Raw genomic sequence first — 26,219 nt, 5'->3', positions numbered from 1 at the left:
AAACTAAAGTACAGTCCCTGTAGCTCCGCCCACGGTCCGCCCACGGTTCCATCGTTGTTTCTGGTAACATTGTATCCATTGTGTAACCATTTCTATTTGGGGCCTTCTGCTGCAGTGTTGCCGTGTTCGTAGTTTCCAGCAAATCGAGCAACTTTAAAAACGATGCCGCGGCTGAAAATGTATTGGTCGCGGGTTGCGGGTTTTTGGGGTATGTCTATGTTGCACCGCGGCCGCCAAGGCATACTGCTCTTAAAAATATATTTCACTGTGACCTACTCCTGACTGTCACGCAGTGAGAAAGGCTGTTGCTGGGTGGGTGAGAGTGTGTGTGTGTGTTGAGAGATCACTACAGTTATTGGCTGAGACAACTTTTTGGGTAGATATGTAGGCTATTTACATTGTCATTATGGAGAAACCTTTTTCCATAAAACATATTAATACTCTAGAACTGATGCACATCAATAAATAATGGTGAGAAAGCACTGGAGAAATACTTTGGGCGCACTAGAGTGCATTACATAAATCCGCTCGGAGGTATTTGAAACTGTAATCTAATTATAACTGTTTAAATAAAACGGTATCATGCGAAGTGCTTTAAGCATGCTCAGTTCTTTGGTCTCGGGGGCTGCCGGAGTGGACATTTAAAATGGAAGTTATGGAACTCCCTCGCATGATTATTTTTATGGGGAAAACTCCTCAAAGAAACGGACACGAGGCTAAATGTATAGAATTAAAAATGTGCCTCTGTTGCCTCAAAACTATTTAATAAATCGCCTACAACTTCAGTTGATTGCTGTTGTAGACTTGTGTTATTATGAACACATTAGATTGACTGTAACAGTTGTCATATTATGCTACAGGTAAAACAAATTCAAAAAAAGAAACACTGGCAGCTGTTGACAAGCATATTCAGTTCATATACATATGATTCATATTTAATTCAGTGATTGAAAGCATGACCTCATCCTCAGTAGCCTATTCCAGCAGGTTATTGGGGGAAAAAGCACTTATTGCGAAATGTCCTCGCTATTCATGTTGAATAAATTCGTCTGTTAATTTGAACTAAGCAAGCTGCTAAATCGTTCAGTTTACATATTGTCTATGCTACTGTAAACTATCTGTCTTTCTCTAAGCGAACTATGGCAAAATGTAATTAGAATCATAAACCCAGATTTGTGTCTGTAGTCTATGCCTATTGAAATGACAAGTCATTCTCGCAAACGGGCCATTTATAACGACTTAGTCTTAACTTAGTCTTAACATCTGGAACATAACAACAGCACAATTGCCAGAAAATAGCCTAACATTAGTTTATAATAGCAATAAGGCACCCCAGTGTGCCTTAAAACTGTATCCAGGCACTCTGCGTTGCATCTGCTTAAGAATAGCCCGTACCCGTGCTATATTGTCCATATACCATACCCCGTGTGCCTTATTGCTTAATAATAGCAGTCAAGTGAGTTAATTTAATAAGGGCGAATTATCTTTTCTCTTGTCACATATTAACATTCCTTTATTTTGTCGTAGATTGAAATACCCGATTTTTTCTTCTAACTTCATTACAAGTTACTATGGTATTCCTTCTTAATTATGTCGATAACATTATGGAAAAGGGGTTTATTGTATAGATATGGCAACTCCTCTTGCTGTGAATTGTTGTGTGTGTGCTAGTTTTCTGGCCTTTTGGCGGGTTTTGAGTGGCAATTTACTAGAAATTCTCGTTTTACCTGGCAACCCTGGTCTGCTGATTTCTTGTCGCATTGTCGGATGACAGTTAACTGGGAAAACAAACATCCCGTTTTCTAATCTTACCGTCCACTGTCCCTTTGACTTTTTCTGCTCTACAGACAGACAGGATGGATTTCGGATTTCGCTGCCCCGTTATCCTTTGCCTAACCCTGGCGGTTTTGGCCTCGGTTCTGGCCGATTTGGATGACCCTTTAATGGGGGCACCCGGGTCTTCTGTCCGTTTATCGGAAAACGACCCAGGTTTGAAGAAGGCACTGAAGTTTGCAGAGGACCGCTATAACATGGGGTCCAATACGATGCACGTTCGTAGAGTTAGCAAGATCCTCTCTGCCAGTAAACAGGTAGACTACACCAGTGTTGTGAAAATGTTATTTGTTTATATATTTTTTATCTCATAATAATAGCCAAAAATCAAGTTACTGTCCATTGTGGTTGTAGGTCATAATACTCTATCGTGGGCTGTTTGAGGGTGCTCTCTCGCGGCTACTCTAGATGTTCTTTACCATTCAGCCATCATATTTGCCACCAATGCTCTTTATAGGACACATCATTGCACTCTATACTACTCTGTAAACTGGTTATCTACCCGTCGCAAGATCCACTGGTTGATGCTTTTTTATAAAAACCCTCTTAGGTCTCATTCCCCCCTATCTGATATACCTACGGTAGCCCTCATCCTCCACATACAACAACCGTTCTCACAGTCACTGCTCCCGAGTGGCACAGCAGTCCAAGGCACTGCATCTCAATGCAGTCGCTAACGTTATATAGCTGCAGCGAACTGAAAAGAGGAGCAACCCAGGGATGCGTGTGCTTTGGGGACCTTTAACAGAATTAACTACAGTCCCTGGTTTGAATCCAGGCGGTGACAGTCCCTGGTTTGAATCCAGGCTGTGATTGGGAGTCCCATTGGCGGCGCACAATTGGCCCAGCGTCGTTAGTGGTTTGGCCGGGGTAGGCGGTCATTGTAAATAATAATTTGTTCTTAACTGACTTTCCAAGTTAAACAAAGGTTAAAAAAAAACATTCTAATTCTGTTAAAGGTCCCCAAAGCACACGCATCCCTGGGTTGCTGCTATTTTCAGTTCGCTGCAGCTATATAACGTTAGCGACTGGAATGAGCTGCAAAAAACACGAAAACTGGACCATTTTATATCCATCTCTTCATTCAAAGACTCAATCAAAGACCCAATCTGTTTCGCGTGATGCATTGTTGTCTATATTTTCATGCCCTTTGTGCTGTTGTCTGTGCTCAATAATGTTTGTACCGTGTTGTGTTGCTACCATGTTGTTGTCATGTTGTGTTGCCACCATGCTGTGTTTTCATGTGTTGCTGCCATGCTATGTTGTTTGGCGCAGTGATCTAAGGTACTGAATCTCTGAATGTCTACTGTCTTTCTTTCTCTACTGGAGCAGTTGTGTTCGGCTCTGCACGGGCCCTTCAGGACAAGTCCGTCCAAAATTATATCAGATCTGACCCAGTTAATTACTTCTTTTTTTTTGCCATGTAGCGGTGTAGCTTACTACTGGAACTACGTACTACTTTTTTTTTAGCTAAAATAAAACATGGGTGAAGTAGGCAAGAATCTCCTTCTCAGTGTCTGACCTGCCTAATTCTTACTTGAAACATAGTTTTTGTGTTTAATAGGCTAAATTACACATTCTGTTAACATATGAACCCCAAGTCATCTGTCTTGCAATTTGTACCCTGACATTTCAGATTTACAAGTAGTTTGGATGTAGTGAACTACTTTTTCAGATTAACTTTAGTGAAGTCAACTATATGTTTCTTAATGGTAGCTTTAGTGTAGATGAACTTCTTCCAGTGTGAAGTAATTGGTAGCTTGGTAAACTATCTTTTTAGAATAGCTTCCCCAAAACTGCCCTCAACAAACCCATTGTCTCAGCTAGACTAGCCAGTTAGTGCTCTGCTGAATAAGATACCTGTATTTTCCAGCATAATCAGCCCCTTTAACTAGGCCTATAATGCCATATATTGGTCTTGAAAGTGACGTTAGAGCTAAATTGTAAGCTAGATGGCAAAACAAGAACCGCAGAGTTGATTTTGTTTATTTTTCATAGAGGCTGACCTTCACTGTGCATGGACTCTATGTGTTGTCTCTGTGTATTGACTCTGTGTGTTGTCTCTGTGTGTTGTCTCTGTGTGTTTTCTCTGTGTATTGTCTGTCTTGTAGCTGGTGAAGGGAATCCGATACAGCATCATGGTGGAGCTAAGTAACACCCAGTGTAAGAAGGCTGCCAGACTGATGACCTGTGACTTCTACCCAGAGGAACACAACCTGAAGGTGAGGCCTGTGTGTGTTTGTTTTTCTGTCTTGGGATGATAACAGTGTGGGTTGTTGGAGGGAGATAGTGTTACAGCGAAACTAATGTCAGTCCTCCTCATCAAATCAAAACCCCAAGTTTTACAATATTGAAAATTGACAAAACCTAAACCACAAATGTAAATAAACTGTCAACACAGAAGTGGCCAGTATCAAGGCCATTGTGTGTATCTGGGTCTATTTTAGGTTATTATTCTATCTGTCTGTTCTCCCTTCCCCTAGTCATGTGACCAGGACCTTGTGATAAATAACATGAATTTTACACTGTTATCCCCTGCTGCAGCTGTGTGCACAAGCAGTCAGCTACCCCTTATTTGTTCCGCATGTGGTATTTGTTTTCATGACTTAGCAGAAACTTAATCAGAAATGTCTCCAAGGTCAAGGAAACAAAGTGTTCATAGTGTTCACCCCTCTACTTAACTTCTGTATCAGTTCAGAAATAGACTGTTGTTGGATGTTTACATTAGGTCGCATACAAAGGATATGTATGTGCTTTACCATCACAGGCACAGGCATTTCACAGGCACAGGAAATCACAGGCATTTCTCTCTGAAATGCACACAAACACACTACATTCTATTATCAAATCAAATCACATTTTATTGGTCACATACATGTGTTTAGCAGATGTTATTGCAGGTGTAAAATGCTTGTGCTTCTAGCTCCTACAGTAAGGTAATATCTATCAAGTAATATGTAACAATTTCACAACATATACACACAAATCTAACTAAGGAATGGAATTAAGAATATATACAGTGGGGCAAAAAAGTATTTAGTCAGCCACCAATTGTGAAAGTTCTCCCACTTAAAAAGATGAGAGAGGCCTGTAATTTTCATCATAGGTACACTTCAACTATGACAGACAAAATGAGAAAATAAATCCAGAAAATCACATTGTAGGATTTTTAATGAATTTATTCGCAAATTATGGTGGAAAATAAGTATTTGGTCACCTACAAACAAGCAAGATTTCTGGCTCTCACAGACCTGTAACTTCTTCTTTAAGAGGCTCCTCTGTCCTCCACTCGTTACCTGTATTAATGGCACCTGTTTGAACTTGTTATCAGTATAAAAGACACCTGTCCACAACCTCAAACAGTCACACTCCAAACTCCACTATGGCCAAGACCAAAGAGCTGTCAAAGAACACCAGAAACAAAATTGTAGACCTGCACCAGGCTGGGAAGACTGAATCTGCAGTAAGTAAGCAGCTTGGTTTGAAGAAATCAACTGCGGGAGCAATTATTAGGAAATGGAAGAAATGCAAGACCACTGATAATCTCCCTCGATCTGGGGCTCCACGCAAGATCTCACCCCGTGGGGTCAAAATGATCACAAGAACGGTGAGCAAAAATCCCAGAACCACACGGGGGGGACCTAGTGAAGGACCTGCAGAGAGCTGGGACAAAAGTAACAAAGCCTAACATCAGCAAGGGCATTGAAGATGAAACATGGCTGGGTCTTTCAGCATGACAATGATCCCAAACACACCGCCCGGGCAACGAAGGAGTGGCTTCGTAAGAAGCATTTCAAGGTCCTGGAGTGGCCTAGCCAGTCTCCAGATCTCAACCCCATAGAAAATCTTTGGAGGGAGTTAAAAGTCCATGTTGCCCAGCAACAGCCCCAAAACATCACTGCTCTAGAGGAGATCTGCATGGAGGAATGGGCCAAAATACCAGCAACAGTGTGTGAACCTTGTGAAGACTTACAGAAAATGTTTGACCTCTGTCATTGCCAACAAAGGGTATATAACAAAGTATTGAGAAACTTTTGTTATTGAGCAAATACTTATTTTCCACCATAATTTGCAAATAAATTCATTAAAATTCCTACAATGTGATTTTCTGGATTTTTTTTCTCATTTTGTCTGTCATAGTTGAAGTGTACCTATGATGAAAATGACAGGCCTCATCTTTTTAAGTGGGAGAACTTACACAATTGGTGGCTGACTAAATACTTTTTTTTGCCCCACTGTACATATATGGACGAGCGATGTCAGAGCGACATGGACTAAGATACAGTAGAATAGTATAGAATACAGTATATACTGTACATATGAGATGAGTAATGCAAGATATGTAAACATGATCAAAGTGACTAGTGTTCCATTACTTAAAGTGGCCAGTGATTTCTTGTCTATATCTATAGACAGCAGCCTCTAATGTGCTAGTGGTGGCTGATGCTAGTGGTGGCTTAACAGTCATCATGATGGCCTTGAGATAGAAGCTGTTTTTCAGTGTCTCGGTCCCAGCTTTGATGCACATGTACTGACCTTGCCTTCGGGATGATAGAGGGGTGAACAGGCAGTAGCTCGGGTGGTTCATGTCCATAATGATCTTTTTGGCCATCTTGTGACATCAGGTGCTGTAGGTGTCCTGGAGGGCGGGTAGTTTGCCCCCGGTAATGTGTTTGGCAGACCGCACCACCCTCTGGAGAGCCTTGCGGTTGCGGGCAGTGCAGTTGCCATACGAGGCAGTGATAGAGCCCGACAGGATGCTCTCAATTGTGCATCTATAAAAGTTTGAGGGTTTTTTAGTCACATTTCTTCAGCCTCCTGATGTTGAAGAGACTCTGTTGCACCTTATTCACCACACTGTCTGTGTGGGTGGTCCATTACACTGTTTATATACAAGTCATGAACACAGAAGCCCAATAAAATAAACACAGATTATCTCACTAACCATGTTTTCTCCGCTGACATGTTCTCTGTCAGACGGAGGTGTGTGTGTTTGAGGTCTGGGACATTCCCTGGGAGAGGAAGTCCACCCTGCTCAAACAGAAATGCCAGCAAGCAGGTTTGTGTCAAAGGTTTAACTTTGGGAACTAAATGTACCTTTGTGATTTTATTTGTTTAGGATTGTTTCTATAAATACTCATAGCTACATCTAATTGTTTTTCATGATGCTTGCGTTTCAGTTGATCCCAAACCAGTTGAGACCAACAAAGTAGAATTTCTGTCCCTCTCCACCAGCAAACCAGTTGAGGTAATAGAAAACGTAGCGCTTGTTGTATGTGTGTTTGAGCATGTTTTCTCATTTATTCTGTATGTGTATATTTAATTTACTTGTCAATAATTAACTTATATTTTGTGACAGGAGACAGAGTATTTAGTGGAGCTTCTGGGCCAGTTCAAAGAGTTCATGGTCAGATACAATAGGACTTACAGCAGCAAAGAGGGTGAGAGATAAATGTCAATCCATCATTTTACACAACATCGTCCATCCACCTCCACAGATGATAAGGTAAAACATCTTACCATAACATTTTTGTCTGATCTCTGACCTTTGCTGCTACAGTCACTGAGCGGCGGCTGCGTATCTTCCATGAGAACCTGAAGACCGCTGAGAAGCTCCAGTCTCTGGATCTGGGCACAGCCGAGTACGGGGTCACCAAGTTCAGCGACCTCACAGGTGTGTGTGTGTGCATGTGTGGGAATGCAGATTAATAAACCCGATGCAGTTCCAGAACATCCACTGAGTGTCCCGAAGAGGTCACCGTCTGCTCTTCTGTGGAGCAACAGGACATACTATGTGTGTGTGTGTGTGTGTGTGTGTGTGTGTGTGTGTGTGTGTGTGTGTGTGTGTGTGTGATTCTGTGACCGTTTGAAACATGTTCCCTTGCAGAGTTAGTTAACCTGTTGAGTAATTCCACTTCTACATAGCTAATTCCAAAAGGCTACAGTACAACTCCTCAGCTGTACACTGTGAAAAATCCTAATATTCCTCCTCTCCTCCCTCTACCCACTCCCTCTCACCATCCAGAGGAGGAGTTTAGGACTCTGTACCTGAACCCCCTGCTGAGCCAGCAGAAATTTCAGCGGTCCATGAAGCCTGCAGCCATGACCCACAGCCCCGCCCCGCCTAGCTGGGACTGGAGAGAGCATGGAGCTGTCAGCCCTGTCAAGAACCAGGTAGGACAGGATTTAGAGATGGTCTTACAGACTGGAGATGACTACAGGTATGACTGTAAATGTGTATATATGATTGTATACTGCTCAAAAAAAATAAAGGGAACACTTAAACAACACAATGTAACTCCAAGTCAATCACACTTCTGCGAAATCAAACTATCCACTTAGGAAGCAACACTGATTGACAATAAATTTCACATGCTGTTGTGCAAATGGAATAGACAACAGGTGGAAATTAAAAGGAGTGGTTCTGCAGGTGGTGACCACAGACCACTTCTCAGTTCCTATGCTTCCTGGCTGATGTTTTGGTCACTTTTGAATGCTGGCGGTGCTTTCACTCTAGTGGTAGCATGAGACGGAGTCTACAACCCACACAAGTGGCTCAGGTAGTGCAGCTCATCCATGATGGCACATCAATGCGAGCTGTGGCAAGAATGTTTGCTGTGTCTGTCAGCGTAGTGTCCAGAGCATGGAGGCGCTACCAGGAAACAGGCCAGTACATCAGGAGACGTGGAGGAGGCCGTAGGTGGGCAACAACCCAGCAGCAGGACCGCTACCTCCGCCTTTGTGCAAGGAGGAGCAGGAGGAGCACTGCCAGAGCCCTGCAAAATGACCTCCAGCAGGCCACAAATGTGCATGTGTCAAACGGTCAGAAACAGACTCCATGAGGGTGGTATGAGGGCCCGACGTCCACAGGTGGGGGTTGTGCTTACAGCACAACACCGTGCAGGACGTTTGGCATTTGCCAGAGAACACCAAGATTGGCAAATTCGCCACTGGCGCCCTGTGCTCTTCACAGATGAAAGCAGGTTCACACTGAGCACATGTGACAGACGTGACAGAGTCTGGAGACGCCGTGGAGAACGTTCTGCTGCCTGCAACATCCTCCAGCATGACCGGTTTGGCGGTGGGTCAGTCATGGTGTGGGGTGGCATTTCTTTGGGGGGCCACACAGCCCTCCATGTGCTCGCCAGAGGTAGCCTGACTGCCATTAGGTACCGAGATGAGATCCTCAGACCCCTTGTGAGACCATATGCTGGTGCGGTTGGCCCTGGGTTCCTCCTAATGCAAGACAATGCTAGACCTCATGTGGCTGGAATGTGTTAGCAGTTCCTGCAAGAGGAAGGCATTGATGCAATGGACTGGCCCGCCCGTTCCCCAGACCTGAATCCAATTGAGCACATCTGGGACATCATGTCTCGCTCCATCCACCAACCTAGTCTGTTGCACCACAGACTGTCCAGACTGTCCAGGAGTTGGCGGATGCTTTAGTCCAGGTCTGGGAGGAGATCCCTCAGGAGACCATCCGCCACCTCATCAGGAGCATGCCCAGGCGTTGTAGGGAGGTCATACAGGCACGTGGAGGCCACACACACTACTGAGCCTCATTTTGACTTGTTTTAAGGACATTACATCAAAGTTGGATCAGCCTGTAGTGTGGTTTTCCACTTTAATTTTGAGTGTGACTCCAAATCCAAACCTCCATGGGTTGATCAATTTGATTTCCATTGATAATTTTTGTCTGATTTTGTTGTCAGCACATTCAACTATGTAAAGAAAAAAGTATTTAATAAGAATAGTTCATTCATTCAGATCTAGGATGTGTTATTTAAGTGTTCCCTTTATTTTTTGAGCAGTGTCTTTATGGATTTCTTTATCGGACAAATAACAACTTAAAAATGCTTTATATAGCATTCATGACTCTTCTTTGATGCTTCACTAAACATAAGTTTAAGTAAGCAAAAGTAATACTTTCATTCATACTGTAGATATGACACAATTCATGGAAAAGGTGGAGGTAGGTAATGCCTGTGTGTGTGTATGGCTGATTATGTGACTTGTGTTTGTATTGCAGGGCATGTGTGGTTCTTGCTGGGCATTCTCAGTGACAGGAAACATTGAGGGCCAGTGGTTTGTGAAAACGGGTAAACTAGTGTCTCTCTCTGAGCAAGGTAAGCACAAGCATTGTAGGTATCATACACTCACCTGTACAACAGCACAGTTTCCATTTTCTCCATAACAGTTTTGAATTGATAGGACATTGAACCAATCACCCACAGAGCTGGTGGACTGTGATACTGTGGACCAGGCCTGTGGGGGCGGGCTTCCATCAAATGCATATGAAGCCATCGAGAAGCTGGGTGGTCTGGAGACAGAGACTGACTACAGCTACACCGGCAAGAAGCAGAGCTGCGACTTCACCACCGACAAAGTCACTGCCTACATCAACAGCTCCGTGGAGCTGTCCAAGGACGAGAACGGTGAGTGGGAGGAGAGGTGAAAGAGAGAAGAGGGTAGGGTAGACAGGGATAAAGACACGGATGATAGGTTGAAGGATTGGATGAAGATTGAATGATGCGGTACATATGGAGGAGGGTTGGCCATGTGTTAATCTTGGTTTCCTTCCCTTTTTATGTTTAGAAATTGCTGCTTGGCTGGCTGAGAATGGACCAGTATCTGTGGCCCTGAATGCCTTCGCAATGCAGGTAACCAGGGGTTGAATGGGTTCATGGAACAGAAGGAACAGAAACGGAACCTGGAATGAAAGTGATCCATACTGTTCCAGAACAGAACCACTAATTTAAAAGCATGGGAGCAGTTAATAACATTATTTTACGTTCCAGGCACTTTTTTCTAGTCCCACAACAAAACGCCTATGCAAAGCCCTCACTCTGTCACTCAGAAACGTATTCCAGTGTCTGCCTGCAAGCTGAAAATCTTCACCTGTGTGTGTTTAGGCTACCTGCCCCTTTCCTCTTTTTGAAGCATAGGCTACTGTACTGACGTTACAGGCTTGATTCAGAAGATAGGGAGGGAGAGAGATTTTTAATTAGCTAGAGAAGAATGGATTTCATTTTTTCAATGCTAGTTAAGGATTCTATAGGCCTAGTGATCACGTTGGACTTATTAACTACAAAAATGTATTTTTAATTCTCTGCACATACAAGCTTGTTAGCTAGCTAAATCAAGTTTGTTTTCTAGCTAGCTCAAAAGACGTTCAAAGTTCCTACATAGAAGCCACTTCTCCTAGGTATAATTCTGTGGACCTAATTCATTCAATGTATGTCATAACAAGATGCTCAGCGCTTCAAGCCTCCTCAAACCTATCTCGCTCTCTCCCCAAAGTTTCAGTCGCATCTTGCGCCATAGGCTACACTTGTCTGTCCATCACACATGTAAACAACTAGCTTGCCTGCTCTTTCCACACTGATTGGTGAAGTAATTTAATGAGTTAAATGTAAAAAAAAAAGAGAAAAAAAAGGAACAGAAAGGAACAATATAAACCAGTACTTTTTTAGGGTTTGAACCGGTTCAGAACTTTATTTTGCTGGTCGTAACAGTGGAACGAAACAAAAAAACTTGGTTCTGTTCAGAATGAAACGATTGGAAAATAATTTTGTTTCCAACCCCTGCAGGTAACACCACTGCCATATCTTCCTTCTTCTTTTATTTGTTTACTTTTTGTGATATCCAATTAGGATCTTATCTCATCGCTGCAACTCCCCAACAGGTTCAGGAGAGGCGAAGGTCAAGTCATGCGTCTACCGAAACATGACCCGCTTAACCACACTTCTTTACACCCGCCCGCTTAACCCGGAAGCCAGCTGCACCAATGTGTTGGAGGAAACACAGTTCAACTGACGACCGAAGTCAGCCTGCAGGCACCCCGCCAGTCACAAGTAGTTGCTAGAGCGCAATGAGCTAAGTAAAGCCGCCCTGGCCAAACCCTCCCCTAACCCGGACGATGCTGAGCCAATTGTGCGCCACTCCTGGTCACAGCCATTTGTGACACAGCCTAGGATCGAACCCGGGTCTGTCGTGATGCCTCAAGTACAGCGACCGCTGCGTCACTCGGGAGGCCTGTCATATCTTTCTTAATGGAACTGAAATTAGCATCACTAAAACACAACTGAACAATGAAGTGACTAGTATCTATCTTTCTAATCCCACCTGCTTTTCTCTCGTTGTTTGTCCTCAGTTTTACAGGAAGGGCGTGTCCCACCCTCTGAAGATCTTCTGCAACCCCTGGATGATTGACCATGCAGTGCTGCTCGTGGGCTACGGAGAACGTGAGACTGACTCTTAACTACTCATTTACCTTACATTAACCTAGCGTAATAACAACACTGTGATGAGTGTGTGTCTGGTTGTTTCTGTGTACAGGTCAAGGCAAACCTTTCTGGGCTATCAAGAACAGCTGGGGAGAGGACTATGGAGAACAGGTAACAGAAAGCTGTCACACTGAACCTCTATGACAAGGCATTATGCGTGCATTTGTAAACAGTGTATTTGTTTACAATGCATGCATAATACCTAGTCATGCCTGAACTCTTGGAACATTTGACATGTGTATTAATTGCCTGACATGTCCTGTTGTGTGTTCCTTCCTTCCAGGGTTACTACTACCTGTACAGAGGATCCAGGCTCTGTGGAATCAACAAGATGTGCTCATCTGCTATTGTGAACTAGGCGATATGACACACACGCGCGAGCGCACACACACACGTGATCTGAATAATATTTTATTTCAATCTTCACCTGGGATAAAAAAAATAAAAAAATCCTACACCCCCCCAAACATACACACACACACTACCTACAAACTGATAGAACTGCAACGTTACTCATCCCCTACCTTAATTGTGTAGTCAGAACACTGCATAATGCACTGGAAAACCTGCTGACAGCTTACTTAAATAGGGGAGGCAGCATTTATTCATACCCCATTCTTCTCTTTCAAAACAAACCAGCTCCGATGAAGCTATAGTTCTAAGGTAACACTGATCTTTTGTTGTGATTTTACTACTAGCCTTTAAGGATATTTTAATTGAATTGCTGTGTTTTAGGCAGAGGTCATTTCAGTCATCTCTTTACAATAACAGAGTCTAAATGATAAAGGGGATGTCATATATTTAGACTTCAGTCATGCTGTTTAGTGTCCGTTATGTTCCCCTGCATCTGACTACTCTCTGTGCGGATGCTCTAGTGTAGAATTAATGCTTGTGCATTTTTGCTAGACTTTTCGTCTGTTGTAACATGTTCTGTGCAATACCACATAACGTCAATCTCTCCCCTCAGTTTAAAACTTACAACTTCACTGTGCAAGTACTTATAATGAATGGGTTTGCATGTTTTTATTTTATTTTAAAAGGATCATACATTGACTGATGTGTAGCCTATTAACTGTTAAATATTGCAGTGCTGTGTAACTAGACAAACTAAGGTTTACTAAAAAAAAAAAAATTGATCCATTAATAAAAAAAAATATCATATTCATTGTGGAATGTAATTTCTGAAGCCAATATCCACCGTATGTTGGTTGATTAATTGGAGAAACTATATAGTCACAAAAGCATGCGGTTCTTGAATACAGCCAAGCCCCGTACATGAAAACGACAAAATCTCCCAGAATGCAACCGGAGTAGAATCCCTACGTCAGCAGTGCCTAAAAGGAAAGGAAGCACATGCGTTTACTGGCTGCTGGAAACTAATATTTGCTATAACAGGTATTTTTCAAAGTTCACATGCCATCTGACAATCCAGAATCTTTGACCTACAGTAAAGATACACATTTTTTTGCAGTTCAGATTTACACGGTATGTAGCAAGTTGCTCATTTTAAGTGTATGTGCGTGTTAACTCTAGTGAAAACTGCTCGTTAGCTAGCTACCAATACATATAATTACAACGTTAATAATATATTGTCTAATCTTCTATAATTTCACAATTTAACAGCAAGCATAATTCTGACAATTAGCCATTTGTGTTTGTACGATACCGGCATTTCTGCTTGACATAGCTAACGTTAGCTAGCTAACGTGGGACAGCTTGCCACTTACTTTGCCCGAACAAAACATACATTTGATGGAAACGTTAGCTAGCTAGCTGTCACACTAACGTCGTTAAGGGTTGACCTTTTGAAATGCTACGCTGTTGTCAGTGGGGATTTTAACATGTAAATCTTTGTGGGGCAAAAAAAAAATGGGATGCATGCCAGCAAAACCACAACACTAAACCATACATGAATTACACTATGCCACTGCTACACCTGGCTATCAGCGGAAACCTCATTTAGTGCCCTTTGGCTGATTTTCTTTAACACATTTGGTTTCTACTGACAATTGATGTACAAACTAGGGTATAAGGACTAGGGTATAAGGGGCAGCTAGGTAGCCTAGTGGTTAAAGTGTTGAGCCAGTAACTGAAAGGTTGCTGGATGAAATCCCCGGGCTGACAAGGTAACAATCTGTAGTTCTGCCCCTGAACAAGGCAGGTAACCCACTTTTCCCCCTAGGCCGTCTTTGTAAATAAGACTTACAATATTCAATGATTACATTTCTCAAAAACATTTTGTGCACCACCAAGTCAGAAAATTGGGTGAAAATAGACCAAATTATTAGGGTGAGGCACATGGGCTACTAACAGCTTACTGCACAACATACACTTAGTATTACTTTCTTAGCTACAGTATACATATCTCCCTGGCATATTCATTTAAATTATTTCTCTTCATATGACAAAGATTTGCCAGTAGAATGTCGACTCAATTTATGACTGCTAGCTAAGAGTTTGAAAGTATGATGTTGACATGATCAGACCGATCAGTCCAATCAAAGCTACCGTCATTGAAAATAAGGATTTGTTCTTAACTGACTTGCCTAGTTAAATAAAGGTAAATGTGTTTAAACTAGTAACAAACAATTGTACATTTTCATTTCTTTATTGAACACATCGTGTAAACATTCACAGTGGAGGGTGGAAAAAGTATGAGAACCCTTGGATTTAATAACTGGTTGACCCTCCTTTGGCAGCAATAACACCAACCAAATGTTTTCTGTAGTTGTGGATCAGACCTGCACAACGGCCAGAAGGAATTTTGGACCATTCCTCTTTACAAAACTGTTTCAGTTCAGCAATATATTCTTGGGATGTCTGGTGTGAACTGCTCTCTTGAGGTCATGCCACAGCATCTCAATTGGGTTGAGATCAGGACTCTGACTGGGCCACTCCAGAGGGTGTATTTTCTTCTCTTGAAGCCATTCTGTTGTGCTCCCTCCACCATACTTTACAGTTGGGATGAGGTTTCGATGTTGGTGTGCTGCGCCTTTTTTTCTCCACACAGTGTTGTGTTCCTTCCAAACAACTCAACTGTAGTTTCATCTTTCCACAATATTGACGCTCTAGGATTCTTCTTAACCTCATTGACCATTCTGCACTGTGCTCTCTCTAGGAAGAGTACCAACAGTGCTGAACTTTCTCCATTTATAGACAATTTGTCTAACCGTACCGATGAACATCAAGGCTTTTAGATACTTTTGTAATCCTTTCCAGCTTTATGCAAGTCAACAATTCTTAATCTTAGGTCTTCTGAGATCTCTTTTGTTTGAGGCATGGTTCACATCAGGCAATGCTTCTTGTGAATAGCTAACTCAAATTGTGAGTTTTTTTATAGCACAAGGCAGCTCTAACCAACACCTCCAATTTCGTCTCATTGATTGGACTCCAGGTTAGCTGACTCCTGACTCCAATTAGCTTTTGGAGAAGTCATTAGCCTGGGGGTTCACATACTTTCCCCAACCTACACTGTGAAAGTTTAAATTATGTATTCCATATGGACAAAATACAATTTGTGTTATTAGTTTAAGCACACGGTCTATTGTTGTAACTTAGATGAAGACCAGATCAAATTTGATGACCAATTTATGCAGAAATCCAGGTAATTCCAAAAGGTTCACATACTTTTTCTTGCCACTGTACATTTTTTTAATACATTGTTTGCAAACTGATATGTGACACGTATTAATGCCAAATAACATGCAAAACAGGCAAGCCCCCTCCACAATTCTTTTTATTTCTTTTTGCTTAAAATATGGGTGGGGGTGCCACTGCCTGTTATGCATTAAGCAGCCTGTACTTCTCATTAGACGTTTGCTATCTGTAACTTATTCTTTCCCCCTGACATTCATAAAGAACAGTTGACTAACAACAGTGGTGATGAAAACTGATCTTTCCACAGCTGGCAAACTTCAACGATGTCACAGGCTACCAAACGCAAGCATGTTGTCAAGGAGCAGACACTCGACGACTACGTCACACCTACAGAGAACCAACAGATTGTGAGGGTTAGTATCTGTGCTGTCAGACATGACAGATCTTTTACTGAACACACACAACAAAGACTAGCCTAGATGTCTGCCATCCTGATTCGGACTCATTCAGCGACTACCAAACAGGTAGGGTCAGTGGATGAAGCAAGAGGATGGGAACTTTTAAGTCTTTCTTCATGTAAGCTGACTGACACACACATATCTGCTGCACCTGTAGTTAATTACCTGTTTTTGCATGCACATTCTACCAGTTTCTTTGTCATACTAATCCCCTCTCTCTGTACCTGTCTCCGTGCAGGTTCTTGGTAGTCGTGGCAACAACCTGCACGAGGCTGTCACGGCTCAGGGGGAGAACTTCCTGATCAGCATGCCCCCAAAATTCCGCAAGAACCTCTGGATTAAGAGAGGTAACATGTCCCCTTATACTAGAGTGCATCCCAAATGGCACCATAACGTTGTTTTGTTTTTAAATATCTTATTTTAAAATATATAGGCCCATTATCTTTTCAATATACTTTGTGGTTTAGATGTTTAAAGTCAAATAGAATTGTGAGTTATAGATCTCTTTGAAACCAGGTCTCAGAACAGATCTACTTCTTCGATGTGCCCTATTTCTATGCTTCCCGCTATTAAAGGTGCAATATGTATAAATCGCTCAGCCACTTCCTGGCTAAAATGGCTAAAATTCTGAGATTTTGCCTAATTTCAGTTTGTGACAAAATGAGCACTAAGTGTAGATAATCATTGTACCATCTAAACCGCTGTGAAATATCTTTCCAATAACCAAAAATATTAGATTTCCAGCTGTTTGAAGCTAGTGTACAAAACCTGAAGTAAAAGATGCAAAAACTAAACTTAACAGTTTAAGTGACTGCTTTTTTTTGCATCTTTTACATTCGGTTTTGTACAACAGCTTCAAACAAGCTGAGACTACAATATTTTTTCTTATGGAAAATATATTTTTACAGCAGTTTAGATGGTACAATGATTCTTCACACAATGGCTGCTTGTTTGTAGCATAAACTGAAATTAGGCGAACTTGTAAAAAACAATGTACAACTAGGAAATGGTGGAGCGACTTCTAAATATTGCACCTTTAAGTTTACACTGAGAATGTTTTTTTTGGTACCATTTGGACCATAGACATTAAAACCAGTAGATAGTGATAGTGCTGACGTCATCCATGTATTCCTATCGAAAACTTCTAATGAAACTGGAAGTATTTGAATCACGCCATATTAAGAATCATGGTGAAAATGGCCGTAACTATGGTCGATGAAGTCATTTTCAGTCTTCCTGAGCGCATCAACCCAACGCTGCTATTGACTTCGGCATCTATAACAGATACCACATGAATTCCGTGTGCATGAGGATGCGAGCCTCGTCGTAGCCTGCCGGTCCGTGATTGGTCTGTCAGCACGTGGTCCTGTGTGACGACAAATGTAGTCGTCAGAATGGATCACTATTTCATTAAATATCTCGACAAATGTAGTCGTCAGAATGGATCCCTATTTCATTAAATACCTCGACAAATGTAGTCGTCAGAATGGATCCCTATTTCATTAAATACCTCGACAAATGTAGTCGTCAGAATGGATCCCTATTTCATTAAATATCTCGACAAATGTAGTCGTCAGAATGGATCCCTATTTCATTAAATACCTCGACAAATGTAGTCGTCAGAATGGATCCCTATTTCATTAAATATCTCGACAAATGTAGTCGTCAGAATGGATCACTATTTCATTAAATACCTCGATTTGTAGTGAACTTGAAAATAATTTGCTGTGGTGATAGAACTAATAAACACATTTTAGAGCTGTAAACGGCTGTAATTTATGTTGGTTTTCTAGGACAGACCAGGGCTTTTGGCACTGCTAGTTCGTTACGCAGTAGCCGACCAGCAGAGATTGTGACTTTACGCCCCAGACCAGATACTGGGGGCTTTGTTTGGACATAGGCAGCCCGGAGTACCAGTGGCAGTCAAACACTAAAGCCGGCTGATTGTCCTGAATTTGAGTGGCTAGTTTGCATATGTTTTCTGCATACCTGTATGTCAGTGTGCTTTCTTTTGTGGTTCAACCACCTCAATGTCATAATGACAGAAACAGTCTGGATCAGTTTCTACTGAACACAATGAAGGTCTTTGTGTTCCTCTCAGTATTGGTTTGTTATTGTAAACATGGCATTGCTCTCCCCCCTCCCAGGTGACTATGTGATTGTAGACCCTATAGAGGAGGGAGAGAAGGTGAGGGGAGAAATCAGCTTCATACTCTACAGAGACCACATTCAGCACCTGCAGAAACTCACACTCTGGTGAGTGCACCTTGGACCCATAGTTCAGTATACACAGTTCAAGTCGGAAGTTTACATACACTTAGGTTGGAGTCATTGAATTTTTATTTTTTATTTTTTTTCAAACTCTCCACCAATTTCTTGTTAACAAACTATAGTTTTGGCAAGTCAGTTAGGACATCTACTTTGTGCATATCACAGTTCATTTTTCCAACAATTGTTTAGACAGATTATTTCACTTATAATTCACTGTATCACAATTCCAGTGGGTCAGAAGTTTACATACACTAAGTTGACTGTGCCTTTAAACAGCTTGGAAAATTCCAGAAAATTATGTCATGGCTTTAGCCTATCAGAAGCTTCTAATTGACATAATTTGAGTAAATTGGAGGTGTGCCTGTGGATGTATTTCAGGGTCTACCTTCAAACTCAGTGCCTCTTTGCTTGACATCAAAATAAATCAGCCAAGACTTCAGACCTACACAAGTCTGGTTCATCCTTGGGAGCAATTTCCAAACACCAGAAGGTACCACGTTCATCTGTACAAACAATAGAATTCAAGTATAGTCACCATTGGACCACGCAGCCGTCATACCGCTCAGGAAGGAGATGCGTTCGGTCTCCTAGAGATGATCGTACTTTGGTGCGAAAAGTGCAAATCAATCCCAAAACAACAGCAAAGGACCTTGTGAAGATGCTGGAGGAAACGGGTACAAAAGTATCTATATCCAAAGTAAAATGAGTCCTATATCGACAACCTGAAGCCACTTCTCCAAAACCGCCATAAAAAAAGGCCAGACTACGGTTTGCAACTGCACATGGGGACGAAGATTGTACTTTTCTGAGAAATGTCCTTTGGTCTGATGAAACAAAATTAGAACATTTTGGCCATAATGACCATTGTTATGTTTGGAGGAAAAAGCCTGCAAGCCGAAGAACACAATCCCACCCCAACCATGAAGCACGCGGGTGGCAGCATCAGGTTGTGGGGGTGCTTTGCTGCAGGAGGGTGGCATCATGAGGAAGGAAAATTATGTAGATGTATTAATTGAAGCAACATCTCAAAACATCAGGAAGTTAAAGCTTGGTCACAAATGAGTCTTACAAGTGGACAATGACCCCGAACATACTTCCAAAGTTGTGGCAAAATGGCTTAAGGACAACAAAGTCAAGGTATTTGAGTGGCCATCACAAAGCCCTGACCTCAATCCTATAGAAAATTTGTGAGCAGAACTGAAAAAACCTGTGCGAGCAAGGAGACCTACAAACCTGACTCAGTTACACCACCTCTGTCAGGAGGAATGGGCCAAAATTCACCCAACTTATTGTGGGAAGCTTGTGGAAGGCTACCCAAAACGTTTGACTCAAAGTAAACATTTAAAAGGCAATGCTGCCAAACACTCAATTAGTATATGTAAACTTCTGACCCACTTGGAATGTGATGAGAAAGAAATAAAAGCTGAAATCATTCTCTGCTATTATTCTGACATTTCACATTCTTAAAATAGTGGTGATCCTAACTGACCTTACAGGGAACTTTTACTAGGATTAAATGTCAGGAATTGTGAAACTGAGTTAAATGTATTTGCTAAGGTGTATGTAAACTTCCGACTTCAACTTTACGTCCACGTATAGAAATAACATGCAGAAACACATGTAGCCAATAAACCCCATTTTAGTCAGCACTTCTATTACCTTGCCATAGTAACTACAAGGCCACCACATCCGACAAACATTCTTTTTCAACTGCTCCTGTGAAAATATGAAGAAATTATTTCAAATGATGTTAATCCCAACAGGATGTGGTAGGATGTTTTTTCTGACACACACACACACACACACACACACACACACACAGACTCATGTCACCTGTGAATGAGAAGACAATTAAACAAAGGTTCAATTATAACTGAATCAAGTGAGTTCTGCTGGCACTATTTTTCATTTTTTTGTGTGTCTTCTGTTAGGCCTGAGGCCTTCACAGACGAGCCCCCATCGGAAGAGAGAACAGATGCACCACAGCCCAGGGAGGGGAGAAGGGAGGAGAAGGTAGAGGATTGTGGGAGTGATCACAGTACTGACTCAGAGGATGACGAGAGCGATCTCTTCGTCAACACCAACCGCTGTAACGTCCACTACAGTGAGAGTGAGGAAGACAGTGAGGATGAGAAGGCTGAAGAGGAGGATAAAGTGGAGAGCAGCTTTTAGTGGGGAAATCTTTACAAGAGACAGTACACTGCTGTGGACAATGTTTACACACATGTCGCCCTCAGAATACACTGCTGCTGAAGAATGAGTTGTGGATTATACTCTCCAGTCCCACCCCATGAATCCAATCAAACAGAAAATCCTGCTATTTCACCATTTATTTGGTGGTTGAACTTAGCATCCCATGGACATAATAGGTTAGGTATATCATACTTATACCACTTGTCCTAGAGAGGAACATTAGCATGCTTTGCTAAACTGCTAAAAAAGAGGTTAATTGTGGAATTATTGAACTGGTCCATGACATTCCTGACTGAGGTTGTCATAATTTATGTACATAATGATTGTGTAATAAAATCTTTATCGTGGTCTTTCATCAGAATTGTTTGTAGTTTAATTAAACATTTGTCTGTCTGATTCAAAATGATATGATCAAAGATTAAAGTTTTGTTTAATGTTCAGAAAAACATTACAGTGCACAACATTTGTCAGAGGGTTATTTGCACATTTATTTACTCATTAACCTGTTTCTAATACCCAAACCTCAGATAAATTGGCAATTATGCACTGGCAGTGGTTAAATCAGTAAAATTGATTTATCTAAAAATGTTTGTTGCACCTCATAAATCTGACTTAAACCCTTAATATATTTTTTTCTCATAACTAGCCTCCGAGCCCAGAAACTGAGCATGAGAATTCATGCCCACAGCAAGGAACCAAAACCTGTTCAATAGGAGGCAGTTGAGCTATGTATGCAATGCACATGTATGGCTTTCACAGTGACATTCATCACAGATGACTGTACCAATTAAGTCATTCTGGTTTATCCATCAATAAATACTTCCAAACAAATGTTTTGTCAACATTCAGTATTTCTCTCAAACCTAGGTCCACCTTTCTCACATTGTGGGGCCTTATTACAGGGCCATTCTCAGCTGGTAGCATACCTTTCTCCATCTATCATTTGAGTCGGTTTTAAAACAGCGAGTCTACTATTTCTCAAACGTAGCCTCGTTTATTAATTTAAAAAAAACATTTGGGTTTACAGAAATAATTGGTACTGTTCGCCATTTTCAAGTGGCAGCACACCTTCTCGATAGTCAATCACCATATGTCTGTTTTCTATAATAGGAAAGCCAGTCTGAATGCCTCACTGAGAGGAAGTTTCCAGGTGTACCCTGTTGTTCTCCCAGAAGGCCCTGCATCTTCCCCATTCTAAAATGGCAGCATACCATCTCGACAGTCAATTAATCACCTTCAGTTTTATAACAACTAGTCAGTGGTTACCTCAGTGTGGAGTGGAAGTTTCTGGCATACCCCAAGGGTCTTTCAGAAGGCCCTGCGGGCTCTTCCCTATTCTCAAGTGGTAGCATTCCTTCTCCATCACCATCCATCCATTGTCAGTTTTAAACCAGTCAGTGATTACCTCACTATAGAGCTTAATTTCCAGAACTATCCCATGGATCCGTCAGAAGTTCCTGTCCCTCGTTGTCTTTCACACTAAATGGATCTATCAGAAGTGTATTCTTTTTCTCCTTCTCCATTCTCAGGGTGGTGTTGCTGCACTCTGTCTGGTTCGTCATTATCTCCGACCACAGCTTCATCACCTGAGCAGGGCTACGTTTGTGTACCAGTAAGATAGTGTGGTACGCACACTGCTCTACCCCCTCTTTCTTGGGGAAGTCGAAGGTGAGGAAGGCGGGGTGGTGGATGGGGTGGACCCCGAGCCTGTGGAGGCACATGCCCACGTAGACATCATCAATGGGGTACAGGTGAACTCTCCGGGAGATACGGTTGAGCCGCAGGGCCAGCTCCCCTGAGTACACCACACCTCCCCCACCACCGTATGGAGGGTACAGCCCCTTATAGAAACTATCAGGAATAAAGTACTTAGTAGAGTTGACTCTGTTGGGGACAGCTGCTCGTATCACATCCCCTACCATGAATCCCTTCATACCCTCTGACCCGGGCCCCCCTGACTGGATCGTCTGCTCCCGGAGGTAGTCTAAGAGAGCAGGGGTCCGCAACAGGACGTCGTCGTCCCCTTTAAAGACGAAGCGTGCCAGGGGGCAGTGGGTGGAGAGCCAGTCCCACAGCAGTACGTCCTTCAGGGTGAGGTTAAAGAAGGAGTCGTGGAAGTCCCACTGGAGGATGTCCCCGTAGTGGCGGTTCTCCAGCTGCAGCATCTCACTGATATCCACATGGGGTTCTACATGGTTCTTCCCCAGGAGGAAGACCCTCCGCACCACCCCGCCTTTCCCTGTCGCCCCTGCCACCCACCCCGCCCAGCCCCATGTCTGCCGGATGGCCTGGCGGTTCTCAAAGTTCAGGCCCTGGGTCTTGATGGCCAGCAGTAGGAGAGGGCCCTGCCCCTTCTTTAGCCCTCGTCCACACAGTTTAGCAGGCTCAATGAGGACAGGATAGTCCCTGAAGTGCATGGAGTACACAAACATCTGCATCTGCAGGGGCAGCTCCTGAAAATCATCCATTTGAGATGTCAAGTTCCCGATCTCAGAGAACCCTGCACTCAAGGTGGGAAGGGAAAGCCGCAAATAGTTTGCATTATTATTATTGGTATCAAGATGGTCATTGTGCTCTTTGCTGGATTTGGGCTTCAGGATGGGATTGTAATGGCGGTCAATGGGTAGCTGGAGCCGGTTCCAGAGGGCCCCTCCGTGGGGCTTGGGGTCCCAGAAGGAGTTGGTGGGGTGTGGGGCCAGGTAGTCATTTCTGGTAAGCCCTGGTGCAATGAAGCTCTCTGGTAGAATTTGTAGGATAGGGGCAGAGCTGCTCAGGCCTGTACTGGTGGTCATACTATAACACACAGCCAGGGTGATGTACACACAGAGAGATCCTACCAGGACACAGGGAGCACAGCACAGGCACAGGAGCACCCGTCGCCACCGGCAATGGCATTGCGCCATTTAACTAGAGAAAAGGAAAGAGCGAGAGGTGGCAAGATGCATTTGGAGATGAGTGAAGAAGAAATGGGTAAGAGTTGTGAGGAGAGAGAGGGATGAATGATAAGGGGAGTGAGAGAGGAGGGGAGGGAAGAGGTGGAGGATTTTATTGCAATCTTTTGTCACTTAAGTCAATACAGCTGTATGACTAACTAAGAATAATTACTTCTGATTTTAAGTAATTTAGTATGGTTTTAAGTATGTAAAAACATGAAGTGTGATGTGTAGGCTTATTTAAATATAAAGTGGAAACAAGGCAACAGTAAACATGTCTTCTCCCAAGAATGATGCAGCTGATTGCATTTAGGAATGTTAGCAGTGAGCTAACATTGTGCTCCCAATTTTTTTTTCTTGCCACGGTTAAAATTCAGCTGATAAATAAACGACATAGCTCATGAACAGCTTCTGGAATCAATCTGTTTAAAAAAAAAAATATATATATATATAGCAGAGGCCTTGACTACAGAATAGCATTATTACAATATTCATTTTGTATTTAGCCAACAAGTGATTTAATAGTCATAAATACGATTTAATAGTCGTAAATAATAGTAATTTCTTGACAAGCAAGCAGCTCTACAGTGTAGGTCTATGTAAACATTTATTTGCTAATAATGACATCACTGTGATATAAAAAAAGACGGAAAAGCTGGTGGAACACTTTTGAATGCGTGCGTTGATGAATTTATGAGCTTCCTGCTTCCGCTGAGACGGGTCTTGGTGAGAGTTCCCAGGAAGTAGTCTATTCAGGCGGGGCTCACTCAAGTAAGGCAGAAGGAATGTGTTTGAATGCTAAATGACGAAACCGAATGCTGGTTGATACTAAGTGTGAAACGTCAGACGTCGTCAATGTTTTATATATCTTTTTTATGTTTTGGAGTTTGATCATTTAGGCCTACTGGCCGGGCCAGGCTTCTAGATTAACTGTCCCGGCGTTCTAGACAGATGTTGCCGGGCCAGGCGTCTAGATTAACTGTCCCGGCGTTCTAGACAGATGTTGCCGGGCCAGGCGTCTAGATTAACTGTCCCGGCGTTCTAGACAGATGTTGCCGGGCCAGGCGTCTAGATTAACTGTCCCGGCGTTCTAGACAGATGTTGCCGGGCCAGGCGTCTAGATTAACTGTCCCGGCGTTCTAGACAGATGTTGCCGGGCCAGGCGTCTAGATTAACTGTCCCGGCGTTCTAGACAGATGTTGCCGGGCCAGGCGTCTAGATTAACTGGCCCGGCGTACTAGACAGATGTTGCCGGGCCAGTGGGCAGCCCTGAACGTCGAGCTCTGCAGTCTCTTTAGCTAATCCACGCCCTGTGCTCCATGTCACCTGCCAAATAAAAAACGCCACTTGATGATTATGGTCCTAGTTTTCCCTCTCGCTTCGCGTCTTCCTCTCTGGTGTGACTCACACATTTCAGTTAATTACAATAGCTTCTGCCTTGGCCAATTAATACTGTAATGAAACAGGAAGGGAGCAGGTCTCGAACCCACAACTCCCTCCTTTCAAAGAGCGCGTCCTCGCTCACCAGCCAAGAACACGCACTGTCGTGGATGCGAGGTCCGATCACTTCTGACACCAATGTAATGAAACAGGCAGGGAGCAGGTCTCGAATCCTCGACCTTCGAGCCCGAGGTCCGGCGGGCTATCGCGAAGCATGCTCGTGCGGCGATTTCCGCGCTTATAAACCCAGGGTCGTTACAATACAATTTTGAGTTTGGACATAATAAAGTTTGTAGGTGAAAACGACCTCAGTTGTTGATCCACATGCGCAGATCAAATACACAGTTGGAACACCGATTAGGGTGTGTACACGTCCTAATAATTCGAAAAAATGACTCAGAAAACCATGTGTTTTAATCGGGGTGTGCTTACTTCGATTTTGACTTTACACTGATTAAGATAAACATAGTAAAGTGATTACATGACTATTGCATAATCTGCCTGTTATAATCAGTTAAAAATCAAAATTATTAGTGTACATGTAAACATACTCAATGATTTGTAAATTACACCATAACCTACCTCGATTTATTCTTTTGAAACGAACGTTTTCCCATATGGCTTTAAGCGTTCCTTTTCATATGCCCAATGTATCCATCGCGTGTGCCAATTGATATAAAAACAAAGTCGACCAAAACACAGATTATATAATAAAATAATACAAAAAAATGTAAGGGTATTTTCTTTGGTCTTCTCAGACGAACCTGAGACCTAATGGTCCCCTGAAGTGGCCTCCACATTCACAAACGTTTGTGCGACAGCATGGCCGTAGAGCAAGAACTTACCTATGCAGCAAAAAAGTTGCAGGTATATATATATATATATATATATACGAAGGGCACTCCCCCTCGACTCGTCAGCAATTAGAACAAGAGAGATGCCATACGTTTGTTACTGATGTTTATTAGTATAAAGTACCACTCCATTTCTTATATTTCCAGTTGAAAAACGATATTGGAAGTATAAATACACTTAAGGGTATAACGATGATGTTTTCAGCAAAACTGTTTTTGTTTTAGACACAATGGCGAAATTCAAGGGTTTTGTAATTCAAGGAGTTGGTCTGATGGTGCACTCTGATGTCATTCTTGCAACAGAGGAGCAATTAAGAACAAAATAGGAAAGGCCCGAGCCCCCACTTGTGCCAT

General features: G+C 42.5%; 3 protein-coding genes across 11 annotated transcripts; 2 read left to right on the top strand and 1 right to left on the bottom strand.

The window, feature by feature from the left end:
- Positions 1–10: 10 nt before the first annotated feature.
- LOC110489081 (cathepsin F) lies at positions 11–13,280 on the top strand. 8 transcript variants are annotated; one of them, XR_002468517.3, is made up of 14 exons: positions 36–208; positions 1,848–2,090; positions 3,945–4,055; positions 6,811–6,892; positions 7,014–7,081; positions 7,193–7,274; positions 7,394–7,507; positions 7,859–8,007; positions 9,863–9,959; positions 10,068–10,268; positions 10,429–10,493; positions 11,519–12,077; positions 12,172–12,230; positions 12,403–13,280. XR_002468517.3 is itself a non-coding variant. In XM_036943194.2 (14 exons), exons 2-14 carry the CDS (start codon positions 1,857–1,859, stop codon positions 12,475–12,477), a joined length of 1,428 nt encoding a protein of 475 aa, XP_036799089.1. In that variant the 5' UTR covers positions 39–208; positions 1,848–1,856; the 3' UTR covers positions 12,478–13,280. The 8 variants fall into 8 exon arrangements, 4 of the variants coding, with proteins under 4 accessions (XP_021417323.1, XP_036799089.1, XP_036799091.1 ...); XR_016486353.1 differs by having other exon boundaries at positions 39–312; XM_036943194.2 differs by having other exon boundaries at positions 39–208; positions 11,987–12,077.
- Positions 13,281–13,407: 127 nt separating this feature from the next.
- eif1ad (eukaryotic translation initiation factor 1A domain containing) lies at positions 13,408–21,469 on the top strand. 2 transcript variants are annotated; one of them, XM_021561651.3, is made up of 5 exons: positions 13,408–13,514; positions 16,024–16,129; positions 16,413–16,521; positions 18,322–18,430; positions 20,377–21,469. In XM_021561651.3, the coding sequence occupies exons 2-5, from the start codon at positions 16,040–16,042 to the stop codon at positions 20,615–20,617; spliced, it is 549 nt and encodes a 182-aa protein (XP_021417326.1). In that variant the 5' UTR covers positions 13,408–13,514; positions 16,024–16,039; the 3' UTR covers positions 20,618–21,469. The 2 variants fall into 2 exon arrangements, with proteins under 2 accessions (XP_021417326.1, XP_021417325.1); XM_021561650.3 differs by having other exon boundaries at positions 13,419–13,604.
- LOC110489080 (N-acetyllactosaminide beta-1,3-N-acetylglucosaminyltransferase 2) lies at positions 21,054–25,862 on the bottom strand. The gene is made up of 2 exons (XM_021561646.3): positions 25,594–25,862; positions 21,054–23,545 (listed from the first exon to the last, which is right to left on the bottom strand). The coding sequence occupies exon 2, from the start codon at positions 23,539–23,541 to the stop codon at positions 22,057–22,059; it is 1,485 nt and encodes a 494-aa protein (XP_021417321.2). The 5' UTR covers positions 23,542–23,545; positions 25,594–25,862; the 3' UTR covers positions 21,054–22,056.
- Between the last annotated feature and the right edge of the window lie 357 nt (positions 25,863–26,219).

This window comes from Oncorhynchus mykiss, chromosome 14 (genome assembly GCF_057628025.1).
Source record: "Oncorhynchus mykiss isolate SJ-2025 chromosome 14, ASM5762802v1, whole genome shotgun sequence".
Taxonomy (NCBI): Eukaryota; Metazoa; Chordata; class Actinopteri; order Salmoniformes; family Salmonidae; genus Oncorhynchus; species Oncorhynchus mykiss.
This window is presented reverse-complemented; position numbering and strand designations above follow the sequence as displayed.

Bases quoted from the DNA above. Each gene is read 5' to 3' on its own strand.
- eif1ad (XM_021561651.3), top strand. From the start codon at position 16,040: ATGTCACAGGCTACCAAACGCAAGCATGTTGTCAAGGAGCAGACACTC. The intron at 16,130-16,412 runs GTTAGTATCTGT...GTCTCCGTGCAG, and splicing joins AGAACCAACAGATTGTGAGG to GTTCTTGGTAGTCGTGGCAA. The intron at 16,522-18,321 runs GTAACATGTCCC...CCCCCCTCCCAG, and splicing joins GAACCTCTGGATTAAGAGAG to GTGACTATGTGATTGTAGAC.
- LOC110489081 (XM_036943194.2), top strand. From the start codon at position 1,857: ATGGATTTCGGATTTCGCTGCCCCGTTATCCTTTGCCTAACCCTGGCG. The intron at 7,275-7,393 runs GTGAGAGATAAA...TTGCTGCTACAG, and splicing joins GACTTACAGCAGCAAAGAGG to TCACTGAGCGGCGGCTGCGT. The intron at 10,494-11,986 runs GTAACCAGGGGT...GTTTGTCCTCAG, and splicing joins TGAATGCCTTCGCAATGCAG to TTTTACAGGAAGGGCGTGTC.
- LOC110489080 (XM_021561646.3), bottom strand. From the start codon at position 23,541: ATGGCGCAATGCCATTGCCGGTGGCGACGGGTGCTCCTGTGCCTGTGC.